Below are 22,135 nucleotides of genomic sequence, written 5' to 3' on the forward strand. Positions count from 1 at the left end.
ACAAGATAATCCAAAAAATATGGAATAATTTATACCCGACCACAGCCAAGAATATACTGCCATTAAAAGTTAATTTTCAGGGTGGAATTCGGCTTTTTTTTCTACCTATGCTGATAGCCTTGAGACGCTATATCAGTTACTTACCCTAGCGTGTAGGTGAGCTCTCGGGACACAAACCGGAGATGTTGCTAACACTGGCCCGAGCAAGAGCAATGCTTCGCAGGATCTACCTTCGGAACAGAAACGCGACCCATTGAGAAGATCTGGCGAGAAACTCAGTGGGCTATGTCTATGGGTTAATTTTAATTTACTCGCCGAACCGGTGCTTGAGGGACCTAAAAGCACCGTTAATGACGTGTTTAGGGCGACGTCGACAGTTTACCATTCGATCCACAGGATCGGGTCGGCTTCTTGCGAGTAGTGCAGTTTTGAATATTCATTTTATTCACGTACATACACACAATACATAACATAACATTATTAAAAAAAACTGACAAAACCTCGCTCCTCACTTCCCTTAAAAAACAAAGGGAAAAATTGGGTAACCGTTTTGTGCCGAAATTTTTTTCAATTTAATTTTTTTTTTTTTTTTTTTATTGCTTAGATCGGTGGACGAGCTCACAGCCCACCTGGTGTTAAGTGGTTACTGGAGCCCATAGACATCCACAACGTAAATGCGCCACCCACCTTGAGATACAAGTTCTAAGGTCTCATGTATAGTTACAACGGCTGCCCCACCCTTCAAACCGAAACGCATTACTGCTTCACGGCAGAAATAGGCAGGGTGGTGGTACCCACCCGCGCGGACTCACAAGAGGTCCTACCACCAGTAATTACGCAAATTATAATTTTGCGGGTTTCATTTTTATTACACGATGTTATTCCTTCACCGTGGAAGTCAATCGTGAACATTTGTTGAGTACGTATTTCATTAGAAAAATTGGTACCCGCCTGCGGGATTCGAACACCGATGCATCGCTTCAACACGAATGCACCGGACGTCTTATCCGTTAGGCCACGACGACTTCAAAACTTAAATTTGTTCAAGCGTGTAGTAATAAAAAAATTCTTAGTGTTTGGACAAGATTTTAGAACCCTGAAATTTGACGCCTTTTGGAATGGCAGAATTAAGCACAATGAAGTCTAGTCTCACATCCGATTGGTCACTTTCAGAATAAATACATTTCCTAACATAAATGATTTTGGTTTCCTTTTGAAGACCATTTTCTGTATAAAAAGCATGTTTTTATAAAAAAAATTACTATTATATTTCTATTTGAACAAAAAAGGTACATCTTTAAATGGATAATAAAAAAAATTACCAAATTTAAATGAATCATTTATTTTCTTTTTTTTTGCAGTCTCTCCTTCCAATGTTAACAATCTGCAGGCACATGGAGATCGAATTACACATCATACCATTTTTCGTCGTTCTTGGTGAAAATTTGCTGGGACTGTTGAACCAAACTAAATAGTCGCCTTATAAGATGCACTGTCAAGACACGAGTGAACTGAGCTGTCGCCGAACAGGGAGATTGAATGGGTCTTCGTGACCACAGCAAACATAAATTGTTACACCGATGCAGTGGATTAGATTCATGCGTCATGCAAGTCACATAAGACTTGCATGACGCAATCTAACCCAGTATGAAGCAACTGTGGCAAATTAAGACAGCAGCTTCCACAGCCTCTTCCAGTTAACCAACAAATGGACACCAGTACCTTGGCCTATTGTTTACAATTATATTTTAGAACAGAAAAGGGGTTCATGTATTGATAAGATCACATTTTTATTAATAGACACAGGTGGTAATTCCATTCTATTTTAGTGTTTACTTGTTGGCCACTCATAGAGTATGAGCAGAGCAGTACTTCTTACCAATCTAATATGAAGATAGCAATTATTGCATACTAAATTTATTGTGTGTTAGGAAGAGTTGTCTATTTCAATACGTAAATTTTCCTTTTTTAATTTTCCTATTCTATCTCTGAGGTCATCATTTTTCTTCTTTGAAGTTATAAACTTACGCAAGTCACTGTGCTTCTGAGGACTGTTATTTGTGTCTAATCTTGACCAAACGCTACTTGCACTTTTTGTTTGATCGTTAATTTTCTGCACTTGACTCCTAAAATTATATCCAAAATTTCCAGAAACTTCATCACTTGAATTACTATCATTAGAGTACTCTAGCCTCTCACCTAACCGTAACTGAACACTTGATTTGGGTTCTGATGTATGATACTTAAATTTATCTGATAGTTTTGATGCTTCCCTTTTTATGTAATTACCCTTAGAATTTGCTACTTGTATAGATAATGGAGAAAATTCATTTATGCTTTCTAATCTACATTTGATTAGACGACGACTCTTTTCTTGTTTTTTTTCTTCATCATCAGCATGCATCCTCATCCTCGGTACCTTTGATTTAGCTTTCCATTCTGAATCTGAATTGTCATATTCAGAATCAACAGAGCTTTTTGTTTCACAGACTCTCTTTCCAAGCCTGGATGCTAATCTACTACTTTTAACTGGTCTATTTACATAATTATCCTCTTCATCACTGTTATCTGCCTTCTCATTTCTAGATTGCTGGTATTGAAAAACTTCTTGATGATCATATACACCCCACGATTTACACAAATCACCCCAAGGATTTTTTAATGCTGAATCAATTCTATTTTTAACTTGCCTGCCTTGTCTCCTATTTGTCAATTTTTTATCACTATTAGTAGCATATCTTATCAAAATCATTTCATTTTTAGGATGATGAACACCTTGCCTCCAATGATGATTTTTATCAGAAATCACAGCTGACAAATTACCATCTTTGATTTCATGAGAATGAGCTAGTAATGCTAATGCTGCTGAAATATGGTCTTGACAAACCACATTGCCTGAAAAAATATGAGTAACTTTATTAGTTATTAACATTTTTTACATTCATAACATTAACAGTGATACTTTTTATTGTCCTTATAGGCAGACAAACACATGGACCACTTAATGATGAGTAGTTACTTTTTCTCATAGACTTCAGCTATGCCAGGGAAACAGCCAAGCTACTGCCAAGCCTATAAATTTTATAAAGATGTATCCATATATGTTTGCACAAAAACCATTTTCACCAGCAGAAGAACCAGCTTATTTGGGCCTATAGCAAGCTTACTTGGTAGCCACTTGACAGTGTCAATGCTGAGGTCCATGATCATGAGTACCACTCACCATTAAGTCGATCATAGTCTCTGAAAGATGCTTTATAGAAACTGAAATACATGTATTACATTCTAAGTGAATCTTGTGTTTTTAAATAATTTTTACTTATTTAACTTTGCCTACTGATTCAGATGTTGGCCTATTGTGGTAGAATATTGGTAATATGCCCAATTTGGAACGCCTTGTGGTGACCGGTAAAATAGAGGGAAAAAGGCCTAGGGGTAGAGGTCCCAAACGATGGTCGGACCAAATAGCAGAGGAACTGGGAATACCTATCAGCGACGCACTCCACCGGGCTGCAGGGCGGGATCGATGGAGACAGTTGGTTGACGAAATCGGACGGAGTCACGATCCTCAGCAGTGAGGAACCGATCGAAGAGAAGAAAGCCCATAGTACCCAGAACCTCTCTTGTGAAATAAATTACAATTAATCTGATTTCAACACATTTTTATACTTTAACTTTGATGTAAAAAAAATTTGCGATTGCTTAGGCTTTGAGGAGGCATAGGCTTCCCCCAAACTGAATGTAGTCCTACAGTGACTTCTGTGGGCTGACACTGTCTCAATAAAATTGTGGTTTAAGATTTTTTACTTTGTGAGATTACAGCAACCAATTACAGAAAATCACTTTTTATTAGTAATTAATTTCCATTAATAAAATTTCATGAATTTTATGTAACAATTATACCTACATGATGTGTCATCAATCCATTCCAATGAAAGTGGTTTATAATCTTCTAAGTATTGAAATATTTCCTTTGTTGTCAGCCCATCCACTCCATTTAAATGAATGGTATCAAAACGTATGTGCCTTTCATTGCCACTTTGTATACCACAATTTTCATAAAGTTCATCTATTTGCTTCTGAGTTATTGTATGTGTTCCAGTTAGATTGAGGCCAAATCTTTTAGCTCTTTCATCTAGTTTTGCAGCATCAACTTTTTCAAGCTTCTGCACTACAAGGCCATTTTTTTCAGCTTTGAAAACCTTAAATAAAATTAAAATATAATACTTTGTGTTTATTAACTACATAAAAAAACATGCCCAAATTACAGTAGGTACATAAAGTTTGTTGCGTCACACATCATTATAAAATATGTATTCGGTGTCATATTGTGATCAGAATCGCAACAATCAATTCTAATTATGTATCTATTGACATTTCATCCTCATGTTTTAGTTAAAGAGCACATTTTCAATAAATAACAATGCAATTATCATAAAAACAACTCACACGTCCAGTGAGCTGCTTATAATTAAACAATTAATACCTATTTTATATTGACATTTGTAGAGATTAACTAAATTAATATCTACCATAGTACAATCATCATGCGTTGCTTGAAATGGGTCGTCGACGTCCATGTCATCTATAATCATCGAATTATCATCACTCATCTCGCCATCTTCTCGTTCCATTTTTTTCTGTCACTTCTTTAAACTTAGAAAATAAAATTCACTTGCTTTTGCTCAAATCTAAAAACTGTTTAAAATTTTACAATTTCACAGTTTTCGCTTCAAGCATAGATCATAGATAATACACATAATATTTATGATATGGGTATGGGCCATGGAATGGATGGATATTAAGTAAAAGGCTTATTACACTTGACTGAATTTAGTCGACTGAATACGGAAGCTTAGATTCTGATTACAGTTCTAAATTCAGTTACTGAATCAATTGTCAGTTTAAGCGTGACGAAGTTGGACGTGTCGTGTGTGTACGAGGATGGCCCCAGTATTGTCTTGACAACAAAAAAAAAGTTTTTTGTTTTTGTTTTATGTTTCAATTTCTCAAAATAAAAAAAATAAAAACAAGAATATCGGTGAACAAATATTTATTGCTGCGCGGAATGTTAGCAAATATGAACATTATGAGTAATTTAGAACCAGCAGACTTCAGAAATTATCTACGAATGGATTCGAGATCGTTAAACCTAATATTAAACCTTGTGACATAGTTTCTTCAAAAGCAGTATACTATCCTACGATACTACGATAGTCTATTATATATCTAAATTATATAACTATTACACATCTAATCCTACGATAGTATAAGTCCAAAATAAATATTGGTTGTAACATTAAGATTTCTTGCAACAGGAAATTCGTATCAAGATTTAAAATTTACACCTGAAACATGTCGAACTATTTTTAAATGTTTGGCATATTAAATAAAAGTGACCGAAATTAATACTTCTTATTCGGAAGTAAAAAACAAATTAAAACGTCCTTACGGACGGAGAGCTATGGGACAACTGAAATCATTAAGTAACTAAATGCGATTACACCTTCCTAAATGCGTTTCTAATTAGGTTTCTAAATGATTTAGTCAGTCAGAAACCATCCTTGCTGCTAAATTCAGTAGACTAACTTACTTAATGCTATTACACTTCACTTAATTCAGTAGCGACTGAATTCAGTCGACTACATTCAGACAAGTGTAATAAGCCTTTAATAAGGGGGACATAGCATTTGTTGTGGTAGTAGTCATAGACAATACACTTAGTAGTTCCATTTTCCAACAAAAAAGGCGAAGGTATCACTCTATATAGCCTAATATTTCATACACTCGTGGTAGGACCTCATGTGAGTCCGCACGGGTAGGTAACACCACCCCGCCTATTTCTGCCGTGTAGCAGTAATGCGTTTCGGTTTGAAGGGTGCGGTAGCCGTTGTAACTATACTGAGTCCTTAGAACTTATATCTCAAGGTGGGTGGCGCATTTACATTGCAGATGTCTATGGGCTCCAGTAACCACTTAACACCAGGTGGGCTGTGAGCTCGTCCACCCACATAAGCAATAAAAAAAAAAAAAAAATCTATTTTAAATGAAAAAAATATGGAGTGAAAAATGATATTATGGATGAAATGAGGTGAAGTTGATTTATTCGAATTTATGATAAATTAGGATTAAATCAAATGAATCCAGATGAGATGGGATTTAATAGTCTCCGTAAAACGGTGGTTATTTACACAGACTTTAGTGGTCTTTTTGGCAGAAGTCGTCTTCGCTGCATTCGTATCTACCCATGTATCAGTGTTCGAATCCCGCAACCAAGTACCAATTTTCCTAATGAAATACGTAATTTAACAAATGTTCACGATTGACTTCCACGGTGAAGGAAGTGGGCCACGAGTTTGTCCATCTGTTTAAGCGGATGCTCGCAAAAGGGAAAAAATACCCCGATTTTGAAACATTATTTATTGGTGCTCCGCTTGTATTGGTCTTAGCGTGATGTTATATACCCTATAGCTTTCCTCAATAAATGAGCTATCTGACACTGAAAGCATTTTTCAAATCGGACCTGAGATTAGCGCGTTCAATCAAACAAACAAACAAACTCTTCAGCCTTATAATATTAATATAGATGTATATAGATTATACTCCCAGACAAAGAGCAAACCTACTGCGCAAGTCTGATGATAATCTGGCCAACAGCGCGAAAGAGAAGGCTGACCTTTTGGTCAAACTCTTCGCCTCGAACTTGCGTATGGATGACGGGGGAGTCACGCCACCGAACATCCCTGAGTGTGGTAGCTCTCTACCGGAGATCTGCATCACACAGTGTGCAGTCAGGCGGGAGCTCCGGCTCCTGGATGTCCATAAGTCGAGTGGGCCAGATTGCATCCCCGCAGAGGTTCTGAAAACGTGCGCCTCTGAGCTGACACCTGCCCTAACGCGTTTGTATCACTTCTCTTAAGGTGTTAACAGGGTTCCGTCTTCATAGAAGACTACCCATGTCAACCCTATCCTATGAACGGACTCATCGAGCTATAGGCCTATCGTGATAACTTTGCTTTCCAAGGTGATGGAGCGAATAACAAATACGCAACTCCTAAAGTATTTTGAGGATCGCCAGCTGATCAGTGACCTACATTACGGTTGCCGTCACGGTCGCTCAGCTGGCGATCTTCCTGTATACCTTACTCAGGTGGGCTGAAGCCTTGGAGAGCAAGGGCGAGGCTATCGCTGTAAATCTTGATATCGCGAAGGCCTTCGACAGGGTCTGGTATACTGCACTTCTGTCGAAGCTACCATCTTACGAAATCCCATAGCGACTCTGCAAGTGGATCGCTAGCTTTTGACGGGCGGAGCGTCACAGTCGTTCTAGACGATTGCTATGCGGATGACAGCAAGGGGGATGCGCGATATATCGGCCACCAGTCTTTCTCGGAGCGTGGTGCAGGGGAGGTGATCAACACTTTTGTCTGAAGTGGAGAAGCTCTCTGGGGCGAGTCTCCGAGTGGGGTAAATTAAATTTAATCCAATTCAACCCGTCGAAGACACAAGTTTGCGCGTTCTCTGCGAAGAAGGACCCCTTTGTTATGGTGCCACAATTCCAACGAGTATCCCTACAATGTTCCAAGAGTATTGGGATACTTGGGGTCGATATTTCGAGCGATGTCCAATTTCGGAGTCATTTGGAGGACAAAGCCAAGTTGGCATCAAAAATGCTGGAAGTCCTCAACAGAGCGAAGCGGTACTTCACACCTGGACAAAGACTTTTGCTTCATAAAGTACAGGTCTAGCGTGGAGTACTGTTACCACCTCTGAGCCGGGGCTCCCAAATAGCAACTACTTCCATTTGACTCCATATAGAAGAGGGCCGTTCGGATTGTTGATAATCCCCATAATCCCATTCTCACGGATCGTTTGGAATCTCTGGGTCTGCGGAGGGACTTCGGTTCCCTCTGTATTTTGTACCGTATGTTCGACATGGGGAGTGCTCTGAGGAATTGTTTGAGATGATACCATCATCTCGTTTTTACCATCGCACCGCCCAACACCAGAGTAGAGAATTCGTCCACAGTGCATTTTCAGATATTTTTTTTGCTACGTACCATCCGGCTTTGGAATGAGTTGAATGGAATGAATTCTTCAACCGTGCAATATTTATTATTTATTGAACTATTTGTTTGGACGAAGTCATGTCGGCCATAATTTGAGTTTTCTTTACAGTAAGGGGCAATAAGGGGCAGTAAGGGCAAGAGCATAGAATATACTCTCGAATATATTAAATGTATAATCTAGGGAATATACACTTGTGCCGCGCCATTATAGAAACGAAACGAAAATGGCGTTTAAGTACCTGCACTGACAGATGGTAGGGTCAACAAATAAAAAGAAAGATAGAAAGAAAAAGTTGTTTATTGTAAAAAAATATAAAAAACCAATTGAGAATGTACTTTACTTTATGCGCTGGCAGAGGGGAGGTGTCTCATTTGGGATGCAACTTACGTAGACACTTTTGCTGCCAGTAATCTATGTCGCACAACTCGAAAGTGGAAAAACTCGAAGTCAACAACAAAGTCAGAACTGATATTTTTTTGCATGCAGTACGCGCCATGTGCGACTAAAGACAGCAATAGTTTAGAGTAAGAGCGCATGATCGCCGCCGCCATTTTAAATTAGTTTCTTTATTGGCGCGGCTTTTAGGGTCCGTAACGGGTCTGAAGTAAAAATATGCAAAATATTTCATGTTATATTGGAAATGTATTCAGTGGTATTGTTTTTTTTTTTATTATTGCTTTGATGTGTGGACGAGCTCACAGCCCACCTGGTGTTAAGTGGTTACTGGAGCCCATAGACATCTACAACGTAAATGCGCCACACACCTTGAGATTTAGTTCTAAGGTCTCAGTATAGTCACAACGGCTGCCCCACCCTTCAAACCGAAACGCATTACTGCTTCACGGCAGAAATAGGCGGGGCGGTGGTACCTACCCGTGCGGACTTACAAGAGGTCCTACCACCAGTAATTTAATTATACTATTAGTTCAAACACTTATTTATTCAAGGTTTATTGAAATAAAAATTAACATTTAGTGAACAATAAGTACCTTGTAATAATAATAAGACTAAACAAAATATGACTTTTCCCTGCAAGTAAAACATAGTGCCCAACGGTTATTTATTAGAGGCAGAGATTTATCGATATCATACCTATGACTGTATTGATTGAAACCATGTGTGTTATACCACTCTATATATCTATAACACCCATACCCTCGAGTACTAATGGAACAAGGTAAAACTTAAGGTATGCTTACTCAACAGCTTAACTGGATAGATTAAGCTAAAATTTGTATATTTACAAATCAGTTATGACATCCATTACAAAATGAAAACAACATAGTGTATCCTAATGCCATTTACTTACATGCACTTTACAGTATTCAATTTCTTAAATGCTGATTAATACTTTTAAATACAAATTGAAAAATCTATTTCATTGTTGTCGTTTTTTGTTTGTTTGTTAATAGGCACACATTTCTAATAAACCACTATCAGTTGAGGAATTTTACATAACACTTTAATTATATCCAAACACTAAATTTACAAGAATCTAAGAATAAATCCGTACATCCTTAAAAAATTGATTGCAAGGGTTTTTTAACAGTATAAGCTGCAAAGCTTGCTATTTTCACAAAATAGTATCTTTTAGTGTTATTTACTGTTATTACTACTTTTTTAGTGTGAATACATTTTAATAAACATAATCAAACATAGGAAACTGCCTTTTCAACAAACCCAAATTTAGCCATAATATTCATAGAGATGTATTGATTGAAAAATCTGTTACTTTTCCTTTTCTTTAGATAGAAGCGTAAAACCTTCTACAAATTACAATAACACTGTATAAAATATATTATTACTGGTGTCGTTTTTGTAAATTATAAATTACTAAATAATACTTTGTGGAACGTTGATAAGTCAGGTTCTACGTTAGAGTTAGTGCTGTATAATGCTGGTTTACTGTTGTTTCTGAAAATAATAAAAGGTGACGTCAACATTATTATATATGTATATACCAAGTGCAAGTCAGCCGTTTTAGATTTTTATTAAAAGACTTCCGTTCAACAGTAATACCTCGAAGAAGAATTCAGTGTTCTAGGCACGACAAGTAAGCAATTCATAGGCTGTCCGTCTAGCTGTCGATTGTGATATAAATCTACAGCCCTCTGTGCATCTTCTTGAGTTTTATAAATTACTTCTGCAGTACCGGGACGAACCAAACGCGATTCGACCATGCCACCTACATCTCCAAATAATTCCTGAAATTAAAATTGTTTTTGTTAATTAATTTTTGTACTGCGGCAATATATATCCATTATTAAATCAGATTTAAATAGCTAAAAAGTCGCAACAACATGTTTTTGAGTTTGAAGTTTAGGCTTTGACCCAATATTTCGTAGGGGCGACATTCAAGTTTTAATTAAGTATATGACTTCTGCTAACCAATTAATATCAGATGTGATCATCTTTCCATCCATTTACATTAATAGAAATTATATAATTTAATTAGTTAATAAGAAATTAATTACCTCTATATCTCCAGCTGTTACTGTGCTTTTCAAACTACTAACAATGATTCTAAATTCTGGAGCCGTCTTGTCAGAGTTGTAAGCTTTATTGTTAGATTTGAGAGCAGCCATTGGACGTTTCTTGAGAATCGAAGGTGGTCTTGGTGGGCTATACTCCCTTTCGCTTATGGCAGTTCTGAAGGTTTTTTAGATTATTAGGTTTATTTCAAGTATTCATGCTCTGTACATTACTTCAAAATAAATATTTAATAATTAAAGTGTGATCGCCTTACTTATGATTTTAGTTAATTTTACAATAAAGTATTACCGATTAGTGGTACTGGGTGGTTTATCTCTTGCACCATTGTTGTGAGTAATTATTTTAAGTTGTAGACTAGCTTTGCGGTTCAACAATTTTGTTGGAATATATTCTTCCCCCATTGGATCATCATCATCATCATCTATAATTTCTATATCATTTTCCACTGTTCTGAGAATTTTTTGGGGTTGTGGATTTTTATCTGAAATTGTAGACAATATGTAATAAACGATATCACATGTATTCAGCTGAATACATGTGATATCGTGTATTCTTAAATTGATTAATTTGAAAATACATTACTATCTCAAATAAAAAGAATTGGATATTAGGGAAATCCCCATACTTATTTTTTATTTGAACTTATTTAGTTTTTATTACTTAACAGGCGTCCAGATAGAATGGTGATTAGGCTAGCTGGACCAGAAGGGCAATCTCAGATGATGAAGTGGGATGAAAGGTCTAAATTATATCCTGGGGTTTATGCTCCTATACCCATTTTTATCAATATCGATTCGGTGATTTAAGCGTGAAAACGTAACAGACAGTTACTTTCGTATTAATAATATTATTTGTTATATAGCTTTTAAACAGCATAAAAGTAAATTCCGAGAAAGTACATTTTTATTATTTTTCATAACATTCGATTTTATTGAAAAATTTACTTTTCTGCTCCATTTTGTATATGTATTGTAAGGAGCCTCCGAAACATCGTCATCGAATACTCGGCAAACCTATATAAGGAGGGTACTTAGATAATTCCGCACCCCTCCCGACTAGGCGCGTCAATAACCCCGCCCCCGCCGTTCGCCCAATCACGATGTTCGACCAGCCCATACCGTGGGCCCCGAAGGTCAAATATTTAGGCGTCACCCTCGACAGTAGGATGACATTCCGCCCCCACATCAAGACGGTACGCGACCGTGCCGCCTTCATTCTAGGACGTCTCTACCCGATGATATGTAGGCGAAGTAAAATGTCCCTTAGAAATAAGGTGACACTCTACAAAACTTGCATACGCCCCGTCATGACCTATGCAAGTGTAGTGTTCGCTCACGCGGCCCGCACACACTTAAAATCATTCCAAGTCATTCAATCCCGTTTTTGCAGGATAGCCGTCGGAGTCCCGTGGTTCGTCAGGAACGTCGACCTCCATGACGACCTGGACTTAGAGTCCACCAGTAAGTATATGCAGTCGGCGTCAATGCGCCACTTCGATAAAGCGGCACGACACGAGAACCCTCTCATCGTGGCCGCCGGTAACTACATTCCCGATCCTGCGGACAGTATGGAAAGCAGTCGACGTCGCCCAAAACACGTCATCTCGGATCCTCCCGATCCACTAACGGTGCTTCTAGGTACTTCAAGCACCGGTCACCGTTCTCGTCGAACCCGTCGCTTGCGACGAAGGGCTCGACGAGTAAATTAACTCCCAGACACAGCCCACTGAGTTTCTCGCCGGATCTTCTCAGTGGGTCGCGTTTCCGATCCGGTGGTAGATTCTGCGAAGCACGGCTCTTGCTAGGGTTCGTGTTAGCAACGTCATCAGGTTTGAGCCCCGTGAGCTCACCTACAAAAGTTAGGGTTACGCTGACATAGCCTCTCAAGGCTCTCAGCTTAGGTAGGAAAAAAAAAAAAAAAAAAATTCCGCACATTCTGCTCCTTACACTCGCAGTGCACGGCCGACTTGCGATAATCAGTGTTGGTTGCTAGCAAGGTCACGTAAGCCATTTCGTTATTATTTTTGTAAATTGATTAAAGAAGTTTGCAGTAATTGGTTTAGTAATAATCGTGTTGATTGTACTTGTATAGGTTAGATTTTATGATTTGAGTTGTATTTATACGGATCGTTTGTTAACTTCATAATTTCTTTTTTTATAACATTCCACTTCTGATGCTAAAATCAGAAGTGGGATAAAGGACTCAAATAGCCCACAGTTGCGTAAAACTCTGAACTTTGTTTTGTTTTACTTTTACTGCTTATTTTGATGCTTTTATACTTTATTTGTTATTTTTCTTGTGTGATTGCAAATTTTAACTGTGATAATGAGACATACTGAAACTCCTAGTACACGGAGGCGACCGTCTCGAGATGATTCTCTTAATCGAAAACGACATGCTTTCGCGATCACAGAGATGAGACAGAATCGCGATACGAACGATAGAGGTCGTACTTCACGGGATGGCTTGCGGGTCCGAGACCAGCGTGATTCTCGCAGTACTGATGTACGTCAGTCACGTGCTCGGGTTAGGCGCGGGTCGCGTAGAGAGGGACCGCTCTAGTAGTGCCCGTCGCGGGAGGGCGAGATCGCGCTCGCGCACGACTGAACCTGCCGCGACACGTTCTAACGATAAGGCGCGCGCTGAACTGACCACCGATATTCTACGGACAGTTACGACTCCCATGTCGAATATCGTTGGTTCGCAACAAGGTCGCGTAGAATTTAGTATCCCTGGTTCTGAGGCGTCTACCCTCGCCAGTGCTTTGATAGAACTTTAATAGTGATACGGGGCATAATGGGCCCTCAGGTTAGAGCCGCGAACGCTAATCTACTCACGATTTGATTTCATTTTTAGTGGAGGTCAGGTTAGGCCGAGTGCTCATAGGGTTCAGGCACTAGTTGAGTCACCAGTGACTCGTAATGTCACACAGGTAGATAATTCTTGAGGTTGACTGCATGCTTCCGAAGGTGAATTCGGGACTATGTTGGCAAAATAGTCAATTCAACTTTTGAGATTACAGCTCATTCTGAACATCACAAAACGCAAGACAACAGACATCCGCCCTGCAGCTTCTGGTAGAAAAGACGCCACCACACCTGTGGTGAGTACTCTAATTAGTGATGTCACGACTGAGGTGTTTCGGAGCCGTTAAGTTCGTCGAGAACTAGGTCGAGGTAGAGCTCATCAATTGGTACCACGGAGTGAAAAGCGACATGATGCTCGCGTGAACGGGCACCGACGAGCAGCAGCCGTTTTTAATGTCGCTAATCTTGTTTTGGTAATAACTCAGTCTACAGGAAATCTAGATCCGGCAATCCGTGGACCTTACTGAATGGTGAGGATGGTGCCTCACGGGCATTGCCGCTAGCTCGGGTCCCTCGATGGTTCCTGCGGCAGTAGCACGCAAGCGACGTGCCGGTAGCTGCGTAATATCAGTCGGCAGGTGAACTTGATTCCGGCATGCGTGGCCCGTATAAGGTTGTCAAAATTCTACCCAGCAGACGCTATACTCTACGGCTGCTCAGCGGCAGTTATGGCAAAACTACACACGCAGCTGCACAATATATGGTGTCGTGGCGGGGCGACTGGACCCCTGAGACATGTGCTGCCTTCTTTGAGAGTAGGCGAAGTTGATGGTAATCATTGTTCACAGATATACGTATTCCTATGGTGAACCTGAAGGGTGAGCTATAGATGATTGTTCTCTAGTTACGTATCCCTCACTCGTGTGATTAATTCTACGCGGTGAGATGCCTCAATTATAGATGATTGTTCTCTAGTTACGTATCCCTCACTCGTGTGATTAATTCTACGCGGTGAGATGCCTCAATACGATCGGCCTAGGCTGGCGTATTGAGAAGCCTCGGCACGTTTGAATATGGTCGGCGTGCCGGGAAGCTTCACACGTTTGAATACGCTCTACGTGTGGAATGCACTCGTACGTTTCTAATACGGTCTTCGTACGAGTGGGTCTGGGACCATTTTACGTATCCCTCACTCGTGTGATTAATTCTACACGGTGAGATGCCTCAATACGATCGGCCTAGGCTGGCGTATTGAGAAGCCTCGGCACGTTTGAATATGGTCTGCGTGCCGGGAAGCTTCACACGTTTGTATAAGCTCTGCGTGTGGAATGCACTCGTACGTTTCTAATACGGTCTTCGTACGAGTGGGTCTGGGACCATTTTACGTATCCCTCACTCGTGTGATTAATTCTACACGGTGAGATGCCTCAATACGATCGGCCTAGGCTGGCGTATTGAGAAGCCTCGGCACGTTTGAATATGGTCGGCGTGCCGGGAAGCTTCACACGTTTGAATATGCTCTGCGTGTGGAATGCACTCGTACGTTTTTAATACGATCTTCGTACGAGTGGGTCTGGGACCATTTTACAGGGATCACTGGTAACCAAATGCAGAAGACATTTAACGAAGGGCGACGCACACTGGTCCTTGGATACTAACAGGAATATGCGCATTAGGTTTTATACTTTCGAGAGTGATGTATGTGTGTTATATGAGCAACATTTATGACAAACGATGTATGAATTAATTGACTGTGGACAGGGTGATTGTGCTGTAAGTTTGAGTGCCCCTAAGCTTCTCCGAATTATTAGTAATGGTTTTGTTCTGTTTTACATGATGATGATGAGGACACTATGCAAACGAAGCCCGTTCCTTTGACCGGTCTGTCTATGCCCTTGCTTGATGACTACGTGGAGGCTAACCCGCAGACTTCTCCGGTGGCGGGTCCAAGCGGAACCCAAAAGGATTTGTGTCGAGGACGACTCAACGTCAGGAGAGGCCGTGTAAGGAGCCTCCGAAACATCGTCATCGAATACTCGGCAAACCTATATAAGGAGGGTACTTAGATAATTCCGCACATTCTGCTCGTTACACTCGCAGTGCATGGACGACTTGCGATAATCAGTGTTGGTTGCTAGCAAGGTCACGTAAGCCATTTCGTTATTATTTTTGTAAATTGATTAAAGAAGTTTGCAGTAATTGGTTTAGTAATAATCGTGTTGATTGTACTTGTATAGGTTACATTTTATGATTTGAGTTGTATTTATACGGATCGTTTGTTAACTTCATAATTTCTTTTTTTATAACATTCCACTTCTGATGCTAAAAGTATATTATATTCTGCTCCAATCTCCGTGACCCTGTGTAAACTTAGTGAAAATCCGTTCAGTAGTTCCGAACATGTGCGCAAACATAGAGACACAGAAAAAAGTACAAATCGCTGATTCTTCTTTGGTTATCCCCTACCTACTTTGTTACTTTTCTTCAGTGTATAGATAGGTACTAAAGATTATATTGTTTTATTATATATTATGATTCATAATGTTTGTATTGTTGTTGGTTGTTTGGTTGTTTGTTGATTTAGTAATACCATGCTCATTACTCTCCATTACATCTTGATTTTTGGTTAGGCACATCCCCAAAAAAGAGCTATTTGGTAATTAATTAGATTAATTTTATTAACATTTTTATTAGTAATAAACAATATTATTAGTAAACAATAATATGTAATCAATTTACAAATATATGGTGTGTGAAAAATCAAACTTACGTATTTTTTGTGTACCAACTGCTTTATTTCCTACAAATCTACGTTTATTGTTGATTTGACGTCTAAGATTAGGTGTGTTCAGAGGCTGTGAGACAACTTGCCTGGATGTATCTGTGAACACTAGTAAAAAATATACGGATATTAACATTCATCTTTTTTCGGTAGGAAAACAGTTGAATTTTAATACATAGTTGTTATTCTTTAATTAAAACCTGAACGAGGGACCGGTTCGTAAAATAAATAGCTTTTTTTATTTATTGCTTAGATAGGTGGACGAGCTCACAGCCCAGCTGGTATTAAGAGGTTACTGGAGCCCATAGACATTTACAACGCAAATGCGCCACCCACCTTGAGATAATAATATAAGTTCTAAGGTCTCAGTATAGTTTTTTTTTTTTTTTTATAATCCCGTTTTCCCCTGACGTTGTCAGAGCTCTTGTTAAACCTGTTTAATGTTTGTTTTATATTTATGTATCATTTGCCTACAGTGGTCTCAGTATAGTTACAACGGCTGCCCCACCCTTCAAGCCGAAACGCATTACTGGTTCACGGCAGAAATAGGCGGGGTGGTAGTACCTACCCGTGCAGACTCACATGAGGTCCTACCACCAGTAATTACGCAAATTATAATTTTGCCGGTTTGATTTTTATTACACGATGTTATTCCTTCACCATGGAAAACGATCGTGAAAATTTGTTAAGTATATATTTCATTAGAAAAAATTTGGTACCCGCCTGCGGGATTCGAACACCAGTGCATCGCTAGATACGAATGCACCGGACGTCTTATCCTTTAGGCCACGTTGACTTCGAAACTTAGCATGACGGTCGCATCAATTCCCGTAGTTTACGATGCATAGAAATATATATTTTTTTAATATTATGGTCAGGCTAGAAAATATACTATAAAAACTATAAAAAAAATATATATCTGAAAGTTAAACAAAAAACTTTTTAAGCAGGTTATTCCAATCAGTTAATTCATTTATTAAATTTATTGTATTGCTACCTATCCTTGAGACATAAAATTTTTGAAGATAATCAGTAATTGGAAAAAACAATATTTAACAAACAATATTTTTGGCTTGGTTCATGTCCCTTTTTCTCCGTCTACTAAGTCAGCCTTGCAATTTAGTGATTCAAATAATGAAATACACACATTCGCCTTTCACCAAAATGTTTTTTTTAAATACAGAAGTTGGATTTTTATGACTACAGTTAATATTTAATGTTGTCATATTTATAGATTTTTAGACAGATGCACATCACTTGATTCTTGGAATATTCAATCCTTCCCATGTCCACTACTATATGCATAAATCCTACGATGTCTATTAGAGATACATCTTCACCCCAGCAGTCCTTGCCCAAGATCTCCTTTGTTCCATGCCAGACCATCCCATGCATTGCACAGATAGATGGTTAAATATTATCCACCATCAATGAGACATAAAGAAGAGTTACTCAGACCATTCAAGTTAATATGTTAAGATATTTCACAGAAATTGAGAAGTCGAAATGAAGTTAGTAAAGGACAATGCCCATTTTCTTAGCGCGTTTGGGCCCCTAAAAAAATTTGTCGGCTTATGATGGTTTTAACTTAATTTCATAAACAAAGAAATATCGTTTCATATTCAGAAAAAGATTTTTATATTTTCACCCAGGTTTAAGAGAAATCTGTTTTTTTCTGCAACTAAAATTAAGTTTTTAATTGTTTTCTTCGAAATCAATAATCGCTCTCATCATTATTTACAGTATTAAATAAGTTAATTTTGGTTAATGTTGCTAGAAATAAGCCCTTACGTACGTATTTTATTATTATTATATCCTCATAATAATAATAAAATGAAATGAAAATCCGGAAGCCGGCAACGATATTGTTGTTGTTGTTTTTAAATTCGCCAATATGCAGGCAAAGAGCGTAGCCTATACAGCCTAGTCTGTCATAGTTATATTTTTTTATATCAATAAAAAGCTTATATTGAAAAAAAAAACAGTCACTGCTATGTTAGCCACAGTTTTATTCCAATGCCTCAATAATGGTGAACAACGATTATTGACGTTTAATACACAAAACAACACCCAACTTATATATTATACATCACAATAAACTATTAAAAAAACATTAAAATAAAACTTCAAGTGACGCTTCACTCGGGTTGCTGCCAAAACTCTCTGATCATATATAATAAGAATAGAGTAATGGTAGGCCATTGAGATTTTTACTAATGGAATCAATATATCTAAAAATATTAAATAACTAGCGACCCGCCCGCGCTTCGCTTCGGAAACATTAAAACACACATGAAACCAAAAAAAAAATAAAAAAAAATAAAAAAAAAGTAGCCTATGTTCATCAGGGACAATGTCGGCTTCTAATGGAAAAAGAATTTTTCAAATCGGTCCAGTAGTTTCGGAGCCTATTCGAATCAAACAAACAAACAAACAAATCTTTCCTCTTTATAATATTAGTATAGATTCATGGTTTTAAGTAATAATTATTATTACAATATATAAATATTGAATTGAACAAAAATAAACTAAAAGTCTGTGAATTATAACCATTAGCTATTTTTTTTTAATTTGTTATTCAAGTCACAGACAACTCTTTCGTTTGACAGCTTAAAGGTTTACTATAAGGCTTTATGAGCTAAGCCCTTTGCCTATTGGCGAATTTAAAAACTATGGCACTCAGTTTTGGGATGTTATCAAATATGTAATTTATTTTTTTGTAAAACAATGCCAGGTTGAAAGAAATGTTGATACATAAACTAAGCAACGTGAAAAAATAAGCCATAGTTTTTCAAGTACAAATAGTTTTGACATAAAGTTGACCCACTTTTGGGCATTGTCCTTTGTATTTTAATATATGATTACTATGTACCTCTATCTTTGTTGACAACAGTTCGAGTGAATTTGGTGGCCTTTGGAAAAACATTTACAGGTGTCATTTGTCCTCTCTGTAAAATAACATTTAGAAATTATAACTGTCCATAATATAGGAGTGATTTTTTACAATAGTATATAGCACAGAAATGGGTCAATAATAAAGTACTACAAGAACAAAAACAGAAACCAATTTTTATTTTACCAGGCTAAGCAAAGACTTGTTGTAGAATGTTGTAAATTGTTGTAAAATGAATATAAGGCTTAATTTAATTTTAAGATCATAATTAATTTATTATTTTCTTGTTAGGAATTTTACTTTATCCTTGGGAACAGATTCTATGCATAATTTAGGTCTTTTAGGCTATCCAATTCATTCTCTTATTAGGAGATTCAGGTATGTGACCTTTAACTCCTTTTTTTCTTATAATATATATAGTCTATTTAGCAAACAAACTCACAGTTCACCTACAGAAACCAACTTGAAATACAAAGAAAAACTCAGTTGGGTTACAATAATGGCTATCACTATTTTAGACAGGAGGTGCAAGTGCTTCATGGCAGCATAAAGAGAGGATCAAAGCGTCCATTCCCTGGCAAAAAAAAACTTAGAAAAAGCAAGGAGAACATAGTGTCTGTTCTTTCAGTCACCTGGCTGTAATGTACTACTACTCTGTAGGCACACTTTTTATTTATTAAATGGATAGATAGACAAAGTAGCTCTTGGCTCATCTGATATGAAATGGTTACTTGAATCCTTAGACACTATAATATGAATGCCTCCATCTTGACATTTGAGATTATGTTGTATTATATAGCAGCCTTTACACCAGGCATCTAAGCAATAAAAAAAATGGCTTCAGGCCCTAGAATAATGAGGTCTCTCCTCAAGGCAATCAGCTACATAAAGAGATCAGATTACTTCTTGAAGGATCTTAGTTGGTGTTCATAAGAACTCTTCAATCACTAAGCAAACTGGGTACAATTTAGGGAAGTCTATTTCCTCAGAATTGTCTTTTTATTGTAATGTATTACATAACTGGCTGTTCCACCTTTCAAACAAAAAAGCATGACTTCTTGACAATAGAAATATGCATGATTGTGTTACCTACCTGCCCAGACTTACAATACTCTCTACGACCAGACACTTTGCAAACTAATTAATTTTGAGGGTTTTACTTCTATTACTTTATCATGATTATTATTCCTTCAAGAAGGGGCTACTTTCTGAACCTTCTTAATAAAATTAGTACCTGCCTATGAAATCTCAAGCATAGCTTAACATCACATAATACAAGTACATACACTTGGCGTTTTAGGTAGTCTTTAGGCCACGGCAACTACAATATTCAAATATCATATTATTATGCTATTTAAATTTCTAATTATAATGTTTATTATAGTTTTAACTTAGACATATGATATGAAGAATAGGTATAGGTATTTATTTTAGAAAATAACTAGCTTACTCTTTGCATTTTGAGATGTTCTAGCTTCAATCTAGCATCCCTCTGCTTTGCAAGTTCGGCCAATTTGTCTCGAGCATCTGTTATCTGAATTCTCTTCTTTGATATTATTTTATTTCTAGCATCCATAACTTGTGGTTTAGCTTTGAGAGCTCCTTGCTGAACACCTTGCTTTCCATGTTTATTTTGTCGTTTAGACCTATAGAAAATTTAATTTTTGACAAATAGCAAAATAGCAAAACAAAACATTTTTTGTGGCTGGAGTTACACACCTGATGTTTATTTTCTTTTTCTTTATGATTTCCTCTAAGCTCATTTCGATCAAGGACGACATGATTAATGTTCGAGTTTGGGATATGGAGAAGTCTTCTAAAGAAAATAGGTAGGTACAGTACAGTTTATTTTCTGGGGTTGTACAAACTTATTTGGAAATAGACTTTAAATCTGAGCTGCCATATTAAAAAACACAGCAAGCATACCATAGCAAAAAAAAATTCAATGAAAAGAGTTGAAATTTGTTGAATTAATGCTACATAAACATTTTATTAAATTATTATTGAATATTAAGGTGACGAGAAAATGTTACATACATACATTTTTTTAAATGATTTGCCGCAAATCATCTGTTTCCTTGTCACTTCCTTAATTGGAGTTTTAGTTTGAAATAATCTATGGGAGTTATTTCAGAAATTATATAGAATAGACAACACTGTATGGGCTTAGATCCCTTTGCCTTTCCTAATAAGGAAAAGTTGTACCAAAAAATAAATCTATGGTAGTGTATAATAAATGAAATGAAGGTCTTTTTGGCGGGAACGCGATGAAGGAACTTGTGTGATTTGTTTTATTTAGTATATTTAGTATTTCTTCAGGTTTAAATGTGTAGTAACGGTGGTTTATTATCTTTTTAATATCTGTGAAAGTGCACAAATCTGGGAAAATGGAACAAAGCCGCTGGAAGTAACTTCTCGGGATCCTCCAAAAAGTCCACTGAAAAAATCTCAGTAAATGACCACCATTTTACTGAGATTATATTTCATCCCATATCATCTCATTTCATTTAATTTCATCTCAGTAGATTAATGTCCCAAATTAATAATTTTCATTTCATTTCACTCCATAGTATCATTTTTCATAAAATTAAGAATATAAATTAAAATAAGACATGACTTAAAAATCGTAGTAACCAGGTCATACAATTCCTTAAAAAAAGGAATGGATGCACTTAATAAAGTTATAGAATTCTACCGTATTTTACTAATTTACTATTATAAGGTTATTACACTTGGCTGAATTCAGACGACTGAATTCATTCGCTACTGAATTCAGTCAAGTGTAATAGCATTAAGTAAGTTAGTCTACTGAATTCAGTAGCAAGGATGGTTTCTGACTGACTGAATCATTTAGAAGCCTAATTAGAAACGCATTTAGGAAGGTGTAATCGCATTTACTTACTGAATGGCTACAGTCGGCCCATAGCTCTCCGTGCGTGAGGACGTTTTAGTTTGTTTTTTGCTTCCGAATGAAAAGTATTAATTTCGGTCGCCTTTATTTAATGTGCCAGACATTTATAAATAGCCAGACATGTTTCAGGGATAGTTTTTGTCATCAGGGGTTGGGATAGTGAAGAACTAAATTTTAAA

At 37.4% G+C, this 22,135-nt stretch overlaps 2 protein-coding genes across 2 annotated transcripts; both read right to left on the reverse strand.

Moving 5' to 3' along the window:
• Positions 1-1,326: 1,326 nt before the first annotated feature.
• LOC101745195 (nuclear cap-binding protein subunit 3) lies at positions 1,327-5,340 on the reverse strand. Its single transcript, XM_004930421.5, has 3 exons — positions 4,533-5,340; positions 3,908-4,202; positions 1,327-2,895 (listed from the first exon to the last, which is right to left on the reverse strand). The coding sequence occupies exons 1-3, from the start codon at positions 4,632-4,634 to the stop codon at positions 1,928-1,930; spliced, it is 1,365 nt and encodes a 454-aa protein (XP_004930478.1). The 5' UTR covers positions 4,635-5,340; the 3' UTR covers positions 1,327-1,927.
• Positions 5,341-8,995: 3,655 nt separating this feature from the next.
• Poldip3 (polymerase delta interacting protein 3) lies at positions 8,996-20,850 on the reverse strand (the record flags this gene model as incomplete). The annotated part of the gene is given in 8 exon segments (NM_001044175.2): positions 8,996-9,984; positions 10,090-10,274; positions 10,545-10,719; positions 10,852-11,044; positions 16,141-16,260; positions 19,025-19,100; positions 20,496-20,691; positions 20,765-20,850. Coding segments are annotated over 8 exon segments (1,122 nt in total), but the record flags the coding sequence as incomplete, so codon positions are not given.
• Between the last annotated feature and the right edge of the window lie 1,285 nt (positions 20,851-22,135).

The sequence above is a fragment of the Bombyx mori genome, chromosome 10, assembly GCF_030269925.1.
Source record: "Bombyx mori chromosome 10, ASM3026992v2".
Classification (NCBI taxonomy): domain Eukaryota; kingdom Metazoa; phylum Arthropoda; class Insecta; order Lepidoptera; family Bombycidae; genus Bombyx; species Bombyx mori.

Coding starts and splice junctions, on each gene's coding strand:
- LOC101745195 (XM_004930421.5), bottom strand. CDS start 4,634: ATGGAACGAGAAGATGGCGAGATGAGTGATGATAATTCGATGATTATA. Junction 4,203..4,532: donor CGCATGATGATTGTACTATG/GTAGATATTAAT, acceptor ATTTTATTTAAG/GTTTTCAAAGCTGAAAAAAA. Junction 2,896..3,907: donor ATGGATTGATGACACATCAT/GTAGGTATAATT, acceptor ATATTTTTTCAG/GCAATGTGGTTTGTCAAGAC.